General features: G+C 38.4%; 1 protein-coding gene, 2 non-coding genes and 1 pseudogene across 3 annotated transcripts; 3 read left to right on the top strand and 1 right to left on the bottom strand.

The window, feature by feature from the left end:
• Positions 1-1,890: 1,890 nt before the first annotated feature.
• LOC121951853 lies at positions 1,891-10,650 on the bottom strand (annotated as a pseudogene).
• Positions 9,485-9,558, top strand: trnan-guu. The gene has a single exon. It is a non-coding gene; the product is annotated as a tRNA-Asn (tRNA).
• On the top strand, positions 9,777-9,850 carry trnan-guu. Its single transcript has one exon. It is a non-coding gene; the product is annotated as a tRNA-Asn (tRNA).
• Positions 10,651-13,663: 3,013 nt separating the features above from the next.
• On the top strand, positions 13,664-16,236 carry pdca (phosducin a). Its single transcript, XM_042496952.1, has 5 exons — positions 13,664-13,718; positions 13,978-14,114; positions 14,935-15,154; positions 15,351-15,463; positions 16,048-16,236. The coding sequence occupies exons 1-5, from the start codon at positions 13,670-13,672 to the stop codon at positions 16,234-16,236; spliced, it is 708 nt and encodes a 235-aa protein (XP_042352886.1). The 5' UTR covers positions 13,664-13,669.
• The last annotated feature ends 1,073 nt before the right edge of the window (positions 16,237-17,309 follow it).

Here is a 17,309-nt window from a genome sequence, read left to right as displayed (position 1 = left end):
TAAAGTCTAGATCAATATTTAAAACATAATATTATCAAATACAATCTGGATAACTGTGTTGCAAAATGGCATGCAATCAATAAAGAAAATGATGCTGTGTGGCAGAATAAAACGTGTAAAGCTGAAAAAATATTGAATTAATGTTATTGAGTATAATTATGTGACACTGTATGATTTACAGTGATGTATCATCTGGTGTTTCTTGTGGTTACCTAAAACGATGAGCGATTTAAGGGGCTACGGGGATATGACTCAATAGACAGGCAACCAAATGAAACGCAGTGTTAGCTTGAATAAAATCTCAGATCACAGATCATATTTGGGATAATGGAGGCATACAACTCAAAAATAAAAAGTTTTTGGGGGCATTTTAATGTGGAAATGTTACATGTTATCTATATAAGTAACTGATGTCTGTTGTCTGCTCTAACATGTACATGAATAATAATGAAGGATATCACACCTCATCAGGGTTTTAAAGCCTGTCAATTATTTCCATTTGAGTTGGAAGCTTGACAGTGTCTTCTACTGCACAGCTACTGTGTCACTATGATTTGAGCTGCTGTCCACGACTGTAACACAAGCCTGCACAAAACAGGGCTGATGTTAGCCCAGTTACTGGCAGGCAGCAAGGATTTATCCATGACCTTAGTTATTCATACATCGATGCTTCCGTTTTTAAGTACCTCAATTACACTGATCTGTTAAAAGAATGAGATGGATCTGAATCACTTCATCGATATTTAATTTAAAATGTTTTCATTTCTTTGAAACCGAATCCCAGGTTTGTAATTCAGTGAACTCAGCAGTGAGGTCTGCTGCGGCTGCCACTGACACTGCTGACTATCACGCCAAGTCGAAAGGCAATATCGTTTAAACGGGTCCGGATTGAAAAATTCTTGCTGTCACAGTGAAAAATTGATTAGCCATAGCAGAATACCATATGATAATACACTGCAGTACTGCTTTATGCAAGATTGGATCGGCTGTATAAAAATAAGGTCTCTGTCTACGTAGACGGATAACTAACGGTACTCTGTCAAATACACCCAAAAAGAGAATACAGGACATGTAATTTATAAAAATGTATGCTGTAGTAGACATTTAAATTCAGCTGGACTTCTACTTTGAATCGAATTACTGTGTGATGTGAAAGTGCTAGCTTGCAGTAACATACTGTAACTTCAGAGGATTATAAGCCAGTTGCAGCTCTGCAGAGCTTTTTAGCCACTTGTAGTTAATTATTTTGGAACATTTACTTGAACACTGTGTTTTCCCTCATCTCGCAGCTACTATTCTCAGAAGCTGGTGGAGACCAAACCAAAGCTAAAGGGAGTCCCTTTTGGACTTATCTATTTCTTCATCAGATGGACGCAAACATGACTCTATTTGCTAATATTACTCTGTGTCTGCTCGATGTACAAATAGGCATCTATTTACAAATCACCATAACAACCTCAAAAGGTTACAATAGGGCTGTAGTCAGCTTGCTTTTCAGTCTACAATACTGTTATTAACCCAAACCTAAAAAAAAAAACTAAAATAATCAATCCTGTCACCGTGTGTGTGACCAGCACAGCACCAGCAGCAGCATCACAAACACTGAAATGTCCTCTGCCGAAAAGAAAAATAAAGGAAATGGGAATACACAAATATCTACATTCAAAACTGAATACCTACCCAATGAATGAATACCCGAATAGCCGAATATTTGGGTCCAGCCCTCGTATTATCTCATATTTTATATTCAAGCTACAGTATAAACTAGATCAATAAATCAGCAAGGCTCACATGTATCAGTTGTGGTTAGTTTACTCCTCTTATGTATTATGTTGGTCAGTAAATAACAACAACCTGCAGTACAGAGGTCATTTGGTCCCAATGTCACCATTACTGCTTGTTCACCTGAGAGCAGTGGCAAGTTGATTTTCACACTTTAAAATGTTCCACACAGTATGGTCACTATATCTGGTTAAACCTTTCCACAAATCTAAGGGATCCTAATGAAGACTGTTTGTGTTTTGTGTTGATGCTGGCTCAAGTGAATGAAATTTGAAATACTTTACACACTGGCTGGTAGTTTAACCCTCTGAAACCTGTGCAAATTGCCTGGGTTTCTTTCAAAAAACATGGGTGGAAGGAAATGAGCAACTTAAGATGAAATGACCCAGAAATAAAAAAAAAAAAAGCAAACAAACAAAAATAAACAAACAAAATGGGATAATCAAAAAAAGGAAATGACCTGGAAAAAAATCTTAAAAGTTACACTAATTCTGTAAAAAAAAAAAATGATATGATAATTGTGAATATATTTATCCAGAATTCTTTCCCTAGCTTTTCTAAAAAAAATATATATATATATATCTGTATCAACTAATTTCTTGCAATTTGTGGAGAATTTCTTACAACGTTGCCCATGGCCTTTTTATCAATGTTTTTTATTTATTTATTAATTTATTATTTCATCAAACCAATATGCTCAGGTTACAAAGGTTTTATTCTTTGCATAAGGCGACTGAATGCAGCACGAGAGAAATGATCCAGGTTTCAAAGGGTTAATGTATATACAGTTTATATGTGTGGATCAAATGTTCTGAAAACTAACTGGTGGGGTGAAATGCAGTGGACGTAGTACAACAGTAAGGCTAAGAGAAGGCTGCTTGGTCACAGAGTTACCCAGCATAGGTTTAGTTATGTTACATTTGGCACACTTCCCACACTAACATGAGGTTCATTTAGCACCGTGCCTGCTCAAATGGGCCCTGAGATGCTGTAGCCCAATTTACGCTGAGCCTGACGGGATAATTGCTTTTCTCGGTTTAAAGGGTCGCCTTCATTTTAGTTGTTAAAAGTTTAAAACCGCCTTAAAATATGAAACCACGCAGTTCCAGTCGCGCGAATGTAGCAAGGACACCGGCCTACTTTAGTCATTCTTTGTGGAAAAGTGTTAACAGTAATTTTACCCTTCATCCTTGGGGTTCCTCGCTCTCGGTGTCCTCAGGCAGTCCAGAATAAAACGCATCATTACTGCAGAGCTCGCGCTCTCATCCTCTGGCTGTCGGCTCCGTTACCGACAGGGCTCGTGCAGCTGCAGTGTCAGTAAATCTACCGGCAGACTGAAGGACTGTCCTTCAACTCTCTGTTTTCTCCCCGTTAACTAGACACCGTAACCACGGTGAGCAGAAGCTGCTAGCTCTGACAGACACGGTGCAGTCTGACCAGCTGCGACTACAGCGGCAATCTTAATCACAAAGGACTTCCTGTTTAACCTTTCAAAATAAGAACGGGCTCTTGTGACGAAGTTACGTTGTAGCACTTTCAGGCCTACTTTACAAAGTATAAGACAACATTTGTGACACATATTAAATATCACGCACTAACATGTAACATCTTTCGCCTGTTTTGACACTAGGCGTCAAATTTCTTTCCACTCTATATATATTCCCACGTTGCCATTAAAGTGTTGCTTTTACATTGAAGGAAAAATTCAAACTGTTTCCAGTATTGTGTCGGTGCTTGACGCAAGGCTCGCGCTGCATCTCTGCCGCATCCCTGTGGTGTTATCATACTTCACAAACTAATGCCATTAGGCTTATCACTCATCCAAATATGTGTGGAAATGGAAAACAATACATGAGAGGGGTGTACTAACTTCTATAAAGGACAAAAAAAATCTTTGCCTTTTATATTTCTTTGGGGCAATAAGAACAAAAATCCATGTTGTTTTTTCTTTTCAGTTTTATTAATTCATGTACTATTGTTATTATTATTTCATTTTATTTTGAATAGTCCTCTACCAAACGGTTGACATGTTCCTTCATGGTATTTGTTATACAGAAAGAAAAAAAAATTACAAAACTTACAAACCACATTTTCCTTCTCTTGAGCTGCCTTGTCCTCTCTGGCCTCAGAGAACTCTCCCTCCTCCATCCCCTCACCCACCCAAATGCATGCATAGCATACATCAGGTCAAACTTGTGGTCGAACCAAGCCCAGGCCTCTGCAACAGCAGTGGTGTTGCTCAGCATGCACACAGCCCTCTGGACCTTGGCCAGGTCTCCACCAGGAACCACAGTGGGCGGCTCGTAGTTGATGCCCACCTTGAAACCAGTGGGGCACCAGTCCACAAACTGGATGGTGCGCTTGGTCTTGATGGCAGCAATGGCAGCGTTGACATCTTTAGGCACCATGTCACCACGATACAAAAGACAGCAAGCCATGTATTTACCGCGGCAAGGGGCACATTTCACCATCTGATTGGACGGCTCAAAGCAGGCGTTGGTGATCTTGGCCACCGTCAGCTGCTCATGGTAAGCCTTCTCAGCGGAGATGATGGGGGCGTAGGTGGCCAGAGGGAAGTTGATTCGGGAATATGGAACCAAGCTGGTCTGGAATTTTGTCAGATCCACATTGAGGGCGCCATCGAAATGAAGGGACACAGTGATGGAGGACACAATCTGACTCATCAACCTGTTCAAATTGGTGTAAGAGAGACGCTCAATGTCGATTTTCCTGCGGCAGATGTCGTAGAGGGGCTCGTTATCCACAATGAAGGCACAGTCAGAGTGCTCCAGGGTCCTGTGGGTGGTCAGGATGGAGTTGAAGGGCTCCACCACAGCCGTGGACACCTGGGGAGCTGGGTAGATGGAGAACTGCAGCTTGGACTTCTTGTCTATGTTGTTTCAAGGACACCTGACAAGAAGTGGAACACTGTCCATTTGCTCATCGGTCAAGATGACAACCCTTCCCTCCTTCTTTGCCCAAAGAGACATGTATTGTCCTGTGACAATTGCCTGTAAATATAATTTTTTGGGTTGGATGCTCAATGTAAATGTACAAGCAGTACACTGTAGTGTATTATGCTCAGTTTCTTAAAGTTCCTAATTTGGTCAGGCAAAGAGGCCTCGAAGTTAGTGGTCTAGGGATGTTTAGGCCTGGAAGACAAATGTGTAGAATACTGGTGCCTGGCTAGAAGTAATATGGAATAAGGCTCCTTCCAAATAAGGAGATACTTGTGGGGTTTTGTGATTGATCACAGCAGGTAAAGAGTTGCTTTACGGACAAATGTATTGATGCCTGTACGTATATAAGAGACTTGCATGAGCTGAAAGGGAGAGATTCGCATTGGTCCTGAATCTTCTCCCAGGCAGACCATGGGGCCTGGTGGATGCTGAACTTTGCTGCAATAAATTGATTATTATGCAACCGAGTCGGTGTCCGCGGAGGTTTCTTCATCTTCCACACATCATTGTTACTTAAAGAGAAACAACTACAACACAAACAGAAAATGTCTCATGCTCAATATTTATATTCTTCCTAAATGTGGACACTTAACCAGAAGTCCGCGGTTATATTTTTACAATTACAGCCATTTTTTGGCACTGAAAAATACCTCTTCAGGCCAAGGTTTTCCACTAGGATGACACACACCACCTTCTAAGGAGAGCCATGTCATGCTGAAGAAAGAGCATAGTTAATCAATTTGCATTTCATTTCTGAAAGCATATTCATGTCTTTTTGATGTAATACTTACTATGCTGAAGTCAAAGCTTCCCCCCAAGAGCAAATACCAGGCTTACCGTAATATTAAAAATAATAACACAATATTAACACACATGTAGTGCACATATACCCAGTGAATCATGCCTGGCTTTTAATGTGGAAAGAAAGTGTTGAGGCCTGCACACTCTAATGTCATTTAATACCTTATATTGCACATTTTTGTTTGTAAATGTATATGGTAGCATGATAAAACACTGAGATTCACACTAAAGATTTGTCAGATGTAGATGACGGTGAATCACTACTACATGTATTTACAAATGAATGATGCTTACGCGTTCCATTACACATTAACATTAACAACAACTCACCATTATCATAAAGACACCACAGTCATTCCCACTGGTCTGCTTCGGAAACCCCAGTATGAAGAAGATTGAAAGTGGGCAGACAGTTATAATAACTGGGACTAATACAGCACAAACCATTTTTAAAATTCCACTGGCCTTTGTATCAGTCCCTCTAAGGAACGTGAAGAAATAAATACTGACTTGGCATACTGAAGACTCCTTTTTGTGTAAATCCATAATCACAACAGAAGGATGATGTCCACAGTTTACACATGTGAGATTATAGCTGTGTGACGAAAGGGCTTCAAGATGAAGGTAACCATGGAGCATGGACTCACAGTCTCGATATTGCTGGTTGTTGGTGGCTTGTAAAGTCTCCACAACTCTTCAGACTGTCATATGGTTCTAAAAATTGATGGAAGTGGTGAGGTAATTGATTGGAAAGAAATATATGCACAAAATTAACAAAACAATATCAAATTTGTATTACCTGTGTAGAGTTCCTCAAACGTAGACAGAAGTGAAGTGTCAAAATGACAGGATCATTAAAGTTGAGCAGCCCCTCTGCCCATTCTTGATACTGGTAAAATGTGCCACAGACAGCTCATTTTTTTTTACAGTTATAATACCTGTAAAGGGATGAATTGTCAATGAAACAATTGTCTCTGAATGACATACCACAAGTTTAGCCATGCATGGAACTTGTAAAAAGAAAACAGCAATAATAATTGCTCTCATGTAATGACACCTACCCTCCACAACTCCTGTGACTGACACAATCTTGGCTTTTTTGGATATGGCAATTGGCTCAGAAAGAGGGACTTTGTTGGGACACTTGTGGCAATACAACTCCTGTGGAACCAAGTGCCTCGGTATGTCCTCAGAAGATTGTATTGATGTCAGGTGCTTTGGAAAGTTTGTTGGCAGGGCTTTATGGAATATGAGATATTTTCCATTTCCACAAGTGCCTCTCCCTCTGGTGGATAGAAAAGAATATCTTCTGGGGACGTGTCATCTAACACAGGTGCTGCCTCAGCAAAAAAGTTTGAAAGAGTCTTCATCCTGCTGAGTTTGACAGCATTTATGTAGTTTTGTGCAAGGGCAATGCCAGGTTTTTCTGTTGTTATTGTAATGAACCATGACACTCCCAAACCTTGAATAGCAGTGGATGTTTGCCTCCAACACAGAAAAAAATAATGTTCCTGCTCTTGGCCTACGGTCACCTCAACTGATGCACCTTCAAAATTGTTACGTTAATGTCCCTTAGGACAAAAATGTGCTAATAAAATCATCAAGCTATAATTTTTTAAAATTATTATTTATTTTATTTTATTTTATTTTATTTTATTTTTTCAAACCAACATCAGTCCTAATCATAAATAAAACATATTAATACATTTTTAAAATTGTTAACCCTTCAATTGCCAAGTTTTTGTCATGATGCAACTCCATTTTATGGTCTAAAAAACACAATAAATGATTTATTTTCAATATACTTCATGCAAATTGGATTATTTATGCTTTGATTATTGCAGTCTGGTATATGTGAAAGACGAGCAGCAACATTTATTTATATGCTTTTCATTTTTGCAGTGTCATATTTCATAAAATGTTTTGGTTCTCGTGGCGACTGTAACTTTCATGTGCTGGGAAAGGTCCTGTGTTTTGTTTTTTCAAAGCTGTGCAGTTGCCCCTGTGTAGATGTGTGTTTTATGTATTTTACAGTAAAAAAAATGTTGTGTTGCTTTGGACATTTGCATAAAAATTACACATGAAACAGAGGATATGGAAAAGGTGCCACTTGAAAGCTATCTGCGCTTTTACACATTCGGTCATAATCCATCAGAATCGGAGGGAAACCATCAGACACTTAAAGCCACGGCTTCAAATGAAGCGGAGAAATGAGAAGATGTATGTTTTATACTTTCTTTTCGAGCAGGATAAAAAATAGTTATTTGAATGGGTTTCATTCAAACTGCACATTTTTGTGTGTAGGGACATTAACTGGTCTATTTCAGGCCATGTTGTTTACAATAGGCTAAAAATAAAAAATACATGAAAAAAACTGAGAACACCCAAAAATACACAACCTTGTATAAATCATCAACAATATGCATTAAAAAAGGATGAAATATGCTAGAAATTAAAAGCCAAAAACACAAAAATGTGCATGGGTGCGTCTGTCATCTTAACCCTTAAATGGACAGGCACATATAAATAATTTGGAAAATTAGTTTATTGTTATTTTCTTAGGTATCTAGGCTAAAATGACAGAATTTCACAAGTTTTTATTTGTTTAAAAATATGACCTTTAGTTTCCAAAGTACAGTTTGTATCTGTAGAAATGCATTGCCCTTTCATGGTATAAATTTAACACTTTCCCCATGACTGAATTGTTCATGTACCAGCTTTTTCAATATTTTTTAAACAATGAATTTGCTACTTTCTTCATGTTTTTACATACAAATTTATTAAGTCAAAATGTGCTTTACCAAAATGGCTGAGCAGAGTCTTATGGAGTCATTTGAAAGTAGTAAAATAACTTTTGGTGACTAAAAAAAGAGAGTGACAGATAAATATGTGTTTGTTATTGCTATTTTTATTGTTATTGTTTGTCATAACATATCATCTAAAACTTTTCTCACGTCCACCAGAGGATCTTGGTTTGACCTCGGGAAGCGCCTCTGCACAAACCACAGTTTACTTTCGGAAGCATCATTGAAGTCATAGCATTTTATTTTTTTCTTTTAAGACTCAATACAGAAAGCGCACATACAGAAAATATTACACTGGTATATTTGATATGTGGCTTTGGTTGTTGTGGCTGCTCATCATTGTGTTCCAGCAGTCCTGATTAACAAAATAACCATATGTCGGCCTTAAAATCCTCACTGTGTCAGCCAGATAGTAAATCCCTTTTCACTGATTAATGAAATTACTGTCATATATATTTGCATAAAGCCTTCAGCTCCTGGTCAGAATTCAGACATCAATATGGTGCACCATTTGGTCCCAAATACATCTGCCCAACTTTGTGTTGCGTGGGATGTACACGAATATTACTCAAAAGTCAGAAAAAAAAACAAAGGAAAAGCAATCAAACACCCCCCTTCACACCCCCACCCCCCCACCCCCCATCAAAACAAAACAAAAACAAACAACAACAAAAACAAAAACAAAAAGGAACATGACCTGAAAAAAGAGGCTTAACATATAGTAAAAAATCTGAAAAATAAATTTAAATACTTTAATAAATACTTTCCCCTAGTTTTTTTTCAAGAATTTTTCCAGATTTACTAATGTCCTCTAAAAACATATTACCGACTTGCAAAGGAAAGCTAACCAATTTGTTCATAGTTGGCAGGTTTAAAGGTGTACGAAGGTGTCTGAAGGCAGAACAAGGAGATGTTGATTCAAGTTTCATAGGGTTAAATAAAATCTTGCTTTTTGGAATAACATTGTGAAAAAAATACAGTAACTCAAAGTTAACTAACTTAGTTTTAATGCCATGATGTACCTTGAAACCAGCATACTGCTGCAGCTCTGCTAATAATCAACATTCAAAAATATAGTACAACGGCAACTGTGACTGTCTGAAAAAAAATCTCTGAGCACATGCACGACCGGCAAGAGTCTCTGTGGCGCAATCGGTTAGCGCGTTCGGCTGTTAACCGAAAGGTTGGTGGTTCGAGCCCACCCAGGGACGGCTTCTGTTTTGCACCTTGCCCTGTTTAAAACTTCGATATTTTACTGTTTCAGGGTTACAATGCTTCAACATCATAATGTTCGCAGTCCAGGCAGTTACCTGAGATTAATTGGAACAGATCTGAACTGACTACAAAAGAGCCACACTGAATTCACTGAGTGTGCTACCGCCCCAGACGGCTAAATAAGTCCTGCATCTGACGCTTTTCCAACATGGCTGTCTCTGTGGCGCAATCGGTTAGCGCGTTCGGCTGTTAACCGAAAGGTTGGTGGTTCGAGCCCACCCAGGGACGGTAGGTTTTTTTTTTCCCACTTTTTATTTTCTACTGCCAATTTCTTGTATAACATACTGTTCGAGCGAGGCTAAGCTATAGCTAGCCATTAGCTCTGTTTTATCATGCACATCTGTCATTTCATTCATTCTGTACTTGTCAAGTACTAGTCAAGTTGTAAAGCCAAGTTTATTGCATCAGCTGTCTGAAAGCTCATTAGTTCCTAAAATTATTAGACTTAAGCTAAAAATCAGTTAGCTGTATCACCAACAGGAAATGACTTTTGAATGCTGTTAAAGTGTACTGTGAAGAACTTTGCTATTTTTTCCCTTATGCTCATTGTATAATCATGTCTCTATTGACATAAATTAGTGATAAACTCAGTATAGTTATCTCAGTTTAATTTGACAGTATTGTGACTGTCAGCAGATGTTTCTTTTTTAAAATACTTTTTCATTGCCAGGACATACAGTCGTGTCCACTAGCAACTATTCTGTGACATCTGTCAGTCAAGTAGTACCCATGTAAAAATCACTGGAATCCCACTCTGCTACAGGTGCTATTTCTCAGTAAGCTATTTCTGGTCATTCTAAACTAAACATTTTTAATGATGACTAATGGCAAGGACGAACAGATGCAGTAAAAGCTCATTAGTAAGGTGATGGTGTTGGTGTCTGTGAAGTGGTGACTTCCATTAAAAAAAAAACATTGCCTAATGACAAAAGTTTACTCCAGGGTGCTGACTGATTGTTGAACCTCAGACTCAGGATGAGCAATGTAGAATCTGCAGAGCCCTCTACAGGGTGGTTCCTGAAAACCATTTGGTCCTTATATATCCAGAGTGAGAGCTGTTTCCACATACTCTACATAGAGTCAAAAATATTCTTAGTGGGTGTTGTTCTTCACCAAGGTTGTCCCTAGTCACCGATTCTGGTTGTGATATGCATGGAGAGAATTGGAAGTAGCAGCTAGGGGGAGGAAAGTCTGGTTAAGGTACCTTAGAATTACATCCTTTCTCTTTGCAGATGATTTAATTCTGTTGGTTTCATTACACAGTGACCTCCAACATGCACAGGGGCAATTTGCAGCCATGTTTTAAGTGGTCGGGATGAGATCCAGCACATCCAAGCACAAGTCTGTGGTTTTCTGCCGAAAAATGGTGGATTGCTCCCTCTGAGTTGGAAGAGAGCTATTGCACAGAGCAAAGGAGTTCAAGTTTCTTTGGGTCTCATGAGTGTGAATGGAGTGTTAGATGGATAGGTGATTTTGTGTGATTTTGTGTGATTTTGTGTGATTTTATGTGATTTTGTGTGATTTTGTGCGGCATCAACAGTGATGGGGGCGCTGCATCAGACCAGCATGGTGAAGAGGAAACTAAGCCTGAAGGCAAAACTTTCTGTTCATTGGGCCATCTACGTCCCAACTTTCACCTGTTGTCATGGGCTTCAGGTACAATAGCCTGCTTTCAGCATGAGAAAGAACTAATTCAAAGTTAATGAGAATGATCAGGTCTCTTAAAACCACAGCTTAACAATTTAGGACTGAAATTATAATAATAAATAAGATCACAAAATGTAGACTTGCCAAATTGATAATTGTTTATATGTGTTCTTTTAACAGTTACATTTAACAGTTGCCAGTATTAATAATTTCAAATTTGAAAAAAAAAAGTATCTTACCTGTCTACTTTCCCATCATCAGTCCACAACACTGAGCCTGGTATCACACCTAATCATATTAGACAACATGATATTACTGTGATGATGAAAATGTTGGTGAAGATTAAGCTTAATGCCTCATCTCTCACCCCACCCCTTTCTAAACTTGTGTTTCCCTCTCTCCTGTCAGTCCTCTGTGTGTGGACACTGCACTCAGTGAATGCCTAGTTTGACAGACAATAAATAGATACAACAGACAAAGATTGAAAAAAAAGAATAAGCTGTTAGAAACTGACAGACAGTTCTTACTCAAGACACAAAGGTAAGAATTTTTGGCTGCTTTAGTAATGTATGATGCATTTATTTGATCAGATCATGATCGTCTGTGTTCAGAAGCTAGAAATATAATTTCTCCAAACTAAAATACTTTCATTAGAGATAAAGTTTATTTTGTATAAGTCACTGTTAGAAGTAAAAGCTGTGATCACTTTGTTTGCAACAAATTCATATTCAGATGTTTTCTGTGTATATTTATTGTTGTAGTACAACATCAGCACTGCATCACCTTAAATTAAACTTGATTACCCAGAAATTTAAAGTTTTCCTGAACGGCACATGAAATATATGCTTACATAAATGTATATATGCTTAAATAACCATTGTTTTAATCAAATTATTTGTTCATGCATATCCATGTATTAGAAAGTGTTTTCATGTTATGTTGTGTTTAAAACCATTGAGGGTTTAAGTCCACTTTCCAAACTGCCTTTCAATTTATTTAAATAATTTTGCAAGAAAGGTATCGCTCTGATGGCGTGAAGGAATTAGCCGCCTCAGACTTAAGGGCATTATCAGTTTAATGACTGACGTGTTGTCATCAACAGCTCAGCTGTGTCAGCACAATAGCTTTTCATGGGGCCATCACTGGCATCAAGGGGAGAAGTAGTTCCATCAGGAGTGGATGTGTTATACTCAGAGCACTGTGCAACTGATTGCAACATTATCATTTATGTTGATTTATTCATAATTTAATGAAAGCTTTCATGCCACATTTTGGTAACTTTGAAAAAGGAAAACGTGTTCAAAGGAGCAAACGTATAATTTGACAACAGAATTACATTCAAGAACTACATAATCTGTTTAGTCACTGTCTATCCTGGAATCCAGTGAAATGTAAAATGATAAAGAAACAAAAGAAACAGCCTCTCCTTTATTCTCTAAAAATAGGGTGTGTCACCACAGGATAACCTTAAACTTTCAGGATCACAACAATCAAATAAAACTTTAGCTTTTGGATGATGTCATATCACACACGCAAATACATATCATGTCCTGGGCGTGTGTATGTGTCAGAGTGTTGGTAATCTCAGCGTAATCTGATAAGTAAACTTCAGTCTGGATCACAGTAAGTGGTCATGACAACGTGTCCAATTGCATGGAGGCATGCAGGACTCAATACTACCTAGTGGCTGCCAGGCTGGAAACCAGGCATTAGCTTTTGGTTGCCAAAACTGAAAATAAGGTTGCCATTTGTAGTCCCCCTTTATTTTTTAATAATTAAGGTACTGTATGTTTATAAGTCATCCTAATAAAAATGTGACACAAAAGAGAGCTTTATTATAGTAATTAAACTGGAAACCAACTGAAACTGAAACTGAAAACTGTTGAGACCTGCCTTGCACATATGCACACAAAAAATGTTGCAGATAGTTTTGGAAGTGTTGTGTGGCAGTTCATCTTTCCTTTGTCAATATGCATATTATATGCATAATATGCATATTAATCCTGAAATAAGGATAGCTCTGTATCAAACTCATAGTAAAATGACGGAAAGCATTATCAACATATAACATATATAACACAGAGGTAAACAACAGGACTTGTTCCTAGTCTAGCTCAGCTTTTTTCCTTTTTTTTTTGCCGGTAAAACCAAACATAAACGATCCGTATGTTACGCTAGAAGCTAGAATTTATAACAGCACACGCACACCTGCAGGACAAGCGCACATGACACTTTGGTCGTAATCCATCATTCTAATATATTTCTACCTGACATTTGAAGTGTTGTTGAGAGGGAGTTGTAACATGGTTTTCAGAGGACACATAACCTCACCTGCTCTCTGGATGGGCCTGATCAATTCATCCAGTCTGTGTGTTCTCTGTGTTGCAGACTGCTGGCAGGATGTCTGGCTGTGCTCAGGAAGAAGATGAGTTGCCTGCCAATCACACAGGTCAGAGGTAGAGGCCAGAAAGATACAGTAGACTTGAATAGCTAAAATGACAGTGTAGCCTCACTCAGTGTAGAGTCGCTTTTATAAATCACTAAAACCAAAACTATTAACCATTTTGACTCGAAACTGATGAATGTATGAATGTTGTTTCTCTGTAATAAGTTTATTGAGGCATGGATCGATGTTCACTTTTACTAGATTTAATGTACTAATTTCTTCATGAAGAAATGTTCTTGTGGGCATTTCCTTGTATCTGCAGGTCCAAAAGGTGTGATTAATGACTGGCGAAGGTTTAAGTTGGACAGTGTGGATCAGACTGCCCCTCAAAGCAAGAGAGAGCTGCTCAGACAAATGTCCAGTCCCCGAGAGGATGACAAGGAGAGACTCAACAGAAAGGTGGATGGAAACACTCACAGAACTTCACATAGAGGAAAACTTACCTTTGACAGATTTGATAGTCAGTGAGAGGATGACAACAGACTCACCTACAATCACACAGATATGTGCCAAACACAAAAAGATACATACAGACTGTAGCTGTTAATGACAGACAGTCAAGAACCCACAAGCACGACTCTTAAAAAGGCTAGGATAAAGTTAAAAGTCCGAGATTTATTTTGGCAAACAATCAGGGTCAAAACTAAGAGACCAAGCATCAAAGGTAAACTGAACCGACAGGGATCAGGCGGGTAATCAGAGTCCATATAAAGTGCAACTAATGGAAACATGTCAGTTTTGAAAAAATCTCGTATTTATCGCAGAGATTTTTCACACTCACATGAGGTGGTATTTCAAGAGATTTGAAAAAGCCATATTTTGCTAAACTGCTATGGAAACACTCTTTTGGCTTTTCTAGGTCACATGATGCTATGGCTATGTGCTTGTCAGTAGGAACTGGCTCCCTCATGATGCAGCATCACCATGCTTCTTGTTATTGCAAGTGGAGTTTGTGCAAATCTGTGATGGAAACCCGTCTACTCAGTGAAATGGAAAGACAGACAGAAAAATTAAGAAATACTAGATGAATCAAACTGGAGTATCAACACACAGACACTGAGAGGAAGACAGACACAGTAAAATAAAAACATTCACTTAACACAACAACAATATACTTTGACTTTGATTGTTCTTCATTTGTGATTTGCTTTGGACAAAAACAAATACATTTAAATGTAACAAAAAGGTGAAGCTGTAAGATATGTTTTCTTACCTCTAGATGAGTGTTCAGGAGTACGAAATGATCCAAGAAGAAGATGAACGTTGCCTGAAACGCTACAGAAAACAGTGTATGCAGGAAATGCATGAGCGCCTCAGCTTTGGCCCCACGTTTGAAGAGGTCCATGAGCTCGAGACTGGAGAAGCCTTCCTGGAAGTCATAGAGAAGGAACATCGGTTGACGCTAGTGGTAGTCCACATTTACCAGCATGGTGTCAAAGGTTTGTTTTCTTTGTTTGTTTTTTATTGTGTTTAAGTTTAGGTTCATTGACGCATGATACAACTTCAGTGTAATCTTACTGATCTACTAACATGCTACAACACAGACTCCAGAAATGTGTATATGTATTCCAGTGGAATGGTTCACTGCTGTGCTGTTTGCTCAAAATTCTGCATGCATTATTTGTCCTTTGTCAGGCTGTGAACAGCTGAACTCATGTCTGGACTGTCTGGCTTTGGAGTACCCCAGCGTTAAATTTTGCCGTATTGATGCTGTGGCGACAGGAGCTGCTGAGCGCTTCTCCCCAGAGGTTAGTAAAATGTTAGAAATATCATCAGCAAGAAAATGATGATTTCATGTCTAAATTATTGGCTATGTCATGTTGAAACTATGACTAAACTATTAAAGTGCTGCAGGGATGATGTTTTTTTTGTAGGCCAACATGGAAATAAAAGTCGCCCGGATTCCCTTGACCAAAAGGGAGTGTGGTTTTTTTTTCATTGGTTTTTGGATTTATGCAGAAAATAAGTTATATGGCAAACAAACATTTATGATACCTGTATGTTTTGTTCAGCAAAATAATCTTCACAAATGAAAAACACCTTCATGGTTCTTTAAGTGTAAATGCAATCACTAGAAGTAAAAACCTAACTTTAGGCCAGGGATATTCGCCTAAAAAAATCTCCCATCAATAACTAACTTAAATTGTTGTTGTGGCATTGTTAATACTAAGACTGATTTAAACCTTTTGTTATTGAAAAAAGTATATTTAAATTATTGTTATGAATGCAATTTAATGACTATTTTAAAATCAGCATCACATCACTAAGAAAAAATAATCAACATCAGAGACAGCTTATAGCTACATTTTGATTCGTTTTTATATCCCTCCAGGTTCTTCCTGCCCTGCTGGTGTACAAAGCTGGTGAGTTACTGGGAAATTTCCTGGCTGTTACCAAACACTTCAATGAAGACTTCTTTGCAACGGATGTGGAGGGCTTTCTCAATGAATATGGCCTGTTACCTGAGAAAGAGTTCACAGCATGTGCTGATGATGAGGATGTGGCAGGTGAGGTGGAGTAGTACGAGAAGTAAGAAGAAGAAGGATGATCACTGAGAGAGGGTTGGATTGAGTGGAGGAGAGTGGGTAAAAGCAGAGACAGAGGAAACAGGAAGAGGAAGTATAACATTAAAGGGAGGAAGGAGAGCTGAGCAAAAGAACTGAGGAAAAGGTGAAGGATAACAGTGGGGGCAATGTTGCAGCCAGGACACATGCACACAAGTTAAAGCAAATAAATTACATGAGCAGATAAACACAATAGTAAACATCCACCAGCACACACTGAATTCCCATTGTATTTAAATGTACTTAGGAGTAAACCACACGCTGTGAGTGTGAGCCGAAATACTGCTTTGCAGTTGTATCGTAGCTCCCCAATAAAGATGACTTGACCAAAGTGCTCTCTGTCTGTCTGTGTGGCAATAGACTTTAAAAACCCTGATGGTATGGATCTGATCTTGGCATCATAAACAAAATCAGTGCAACACAGCATTACGAGGATAATTGATTTACAGATGGTCATTTGTGAGTGAAGTATTCCTTTAAAGAGGAACAGTGGCTATTATTAAAACATGATATTATTCTGGAGGCTATATAATTTGATTTTAAAAAAATGCACATATTTCCAGGGGGTGCCGGGAAACCACTAGGTGGCAGTATGCTTGCCAGTGGTGTTTTGAAGGAAATACATAATTTAAACATTTGCTAAAAGGGTTACATGCTGCCAAACATGCTGTTACTTTTGGAATCTAGTTTATGTTAATTCTAAACACTTCTAAAAACTTCTGCTTCTGCGCTGGTGCCATATCAGGGAGGTCAAGATCTGCTTGTAAATAAATACATGCGTTTTTAAAGATGAAATGTTTCTGAAATGTAGTGGAAGTATTAAGTTGAATTAAATTAAGTTCCATGAAATTTGACGAAGCAGAAAATGCAAATACTCAAGTACCATTACATCAAAACTGTACTAAAGCACTGTACTTGAATAAATGTACTTTGTTACACTCTATCACTGGATGTTGCTTATTCACAAGTTGGAGCCTACATGTCTCTGTGTTGTGGCTGTTCAAGGTCAAGGGAGATCACTGTTTTGTCA

Source organism: Plectropomus leopardus, chromosome 12, assembly GCF_008729295.1.
Source record: "Plectropomus leopardus isolate mb chromosome 12, YSFRI_Pleo_2.0, whole genome shotgun sequence".
NCBI lineage: Eukaryota > Metazoa > Chordata > Actinopteri > Perciformes > Serranidae > Plectropomus > Plectropomus leopardus.
Note: the sequence above shows the minus strand (reverse complement) of the source record. Positions and strands in the feature narration are given on the sequence as shown.

Bases quoted from the DNA above. Each gene is read 5' to 3' on its own strand.
- pdca (XM_042496952.1), top strand. From the start codon at position 13,670: ATGTCTGGCTGTGCTCAGGAAGAAGATGAGTTGCCTGCCAATCACACA. The intron at 14,115-14,934 runs GTGGATGGAAAC...TCTTACCTCTAG, and splicing joins AGGAGAGACTCAACAGAAAG to ATGAGTGTTCAGGAGTACGA. The intron at 15,155-15,350 runs GTTTGTTTTCTT...GTCCTTTGTCAG, and splicing joins TTACCAGCATGGTGTCAAAG to GCTGTGAACAGCTGAACTCA.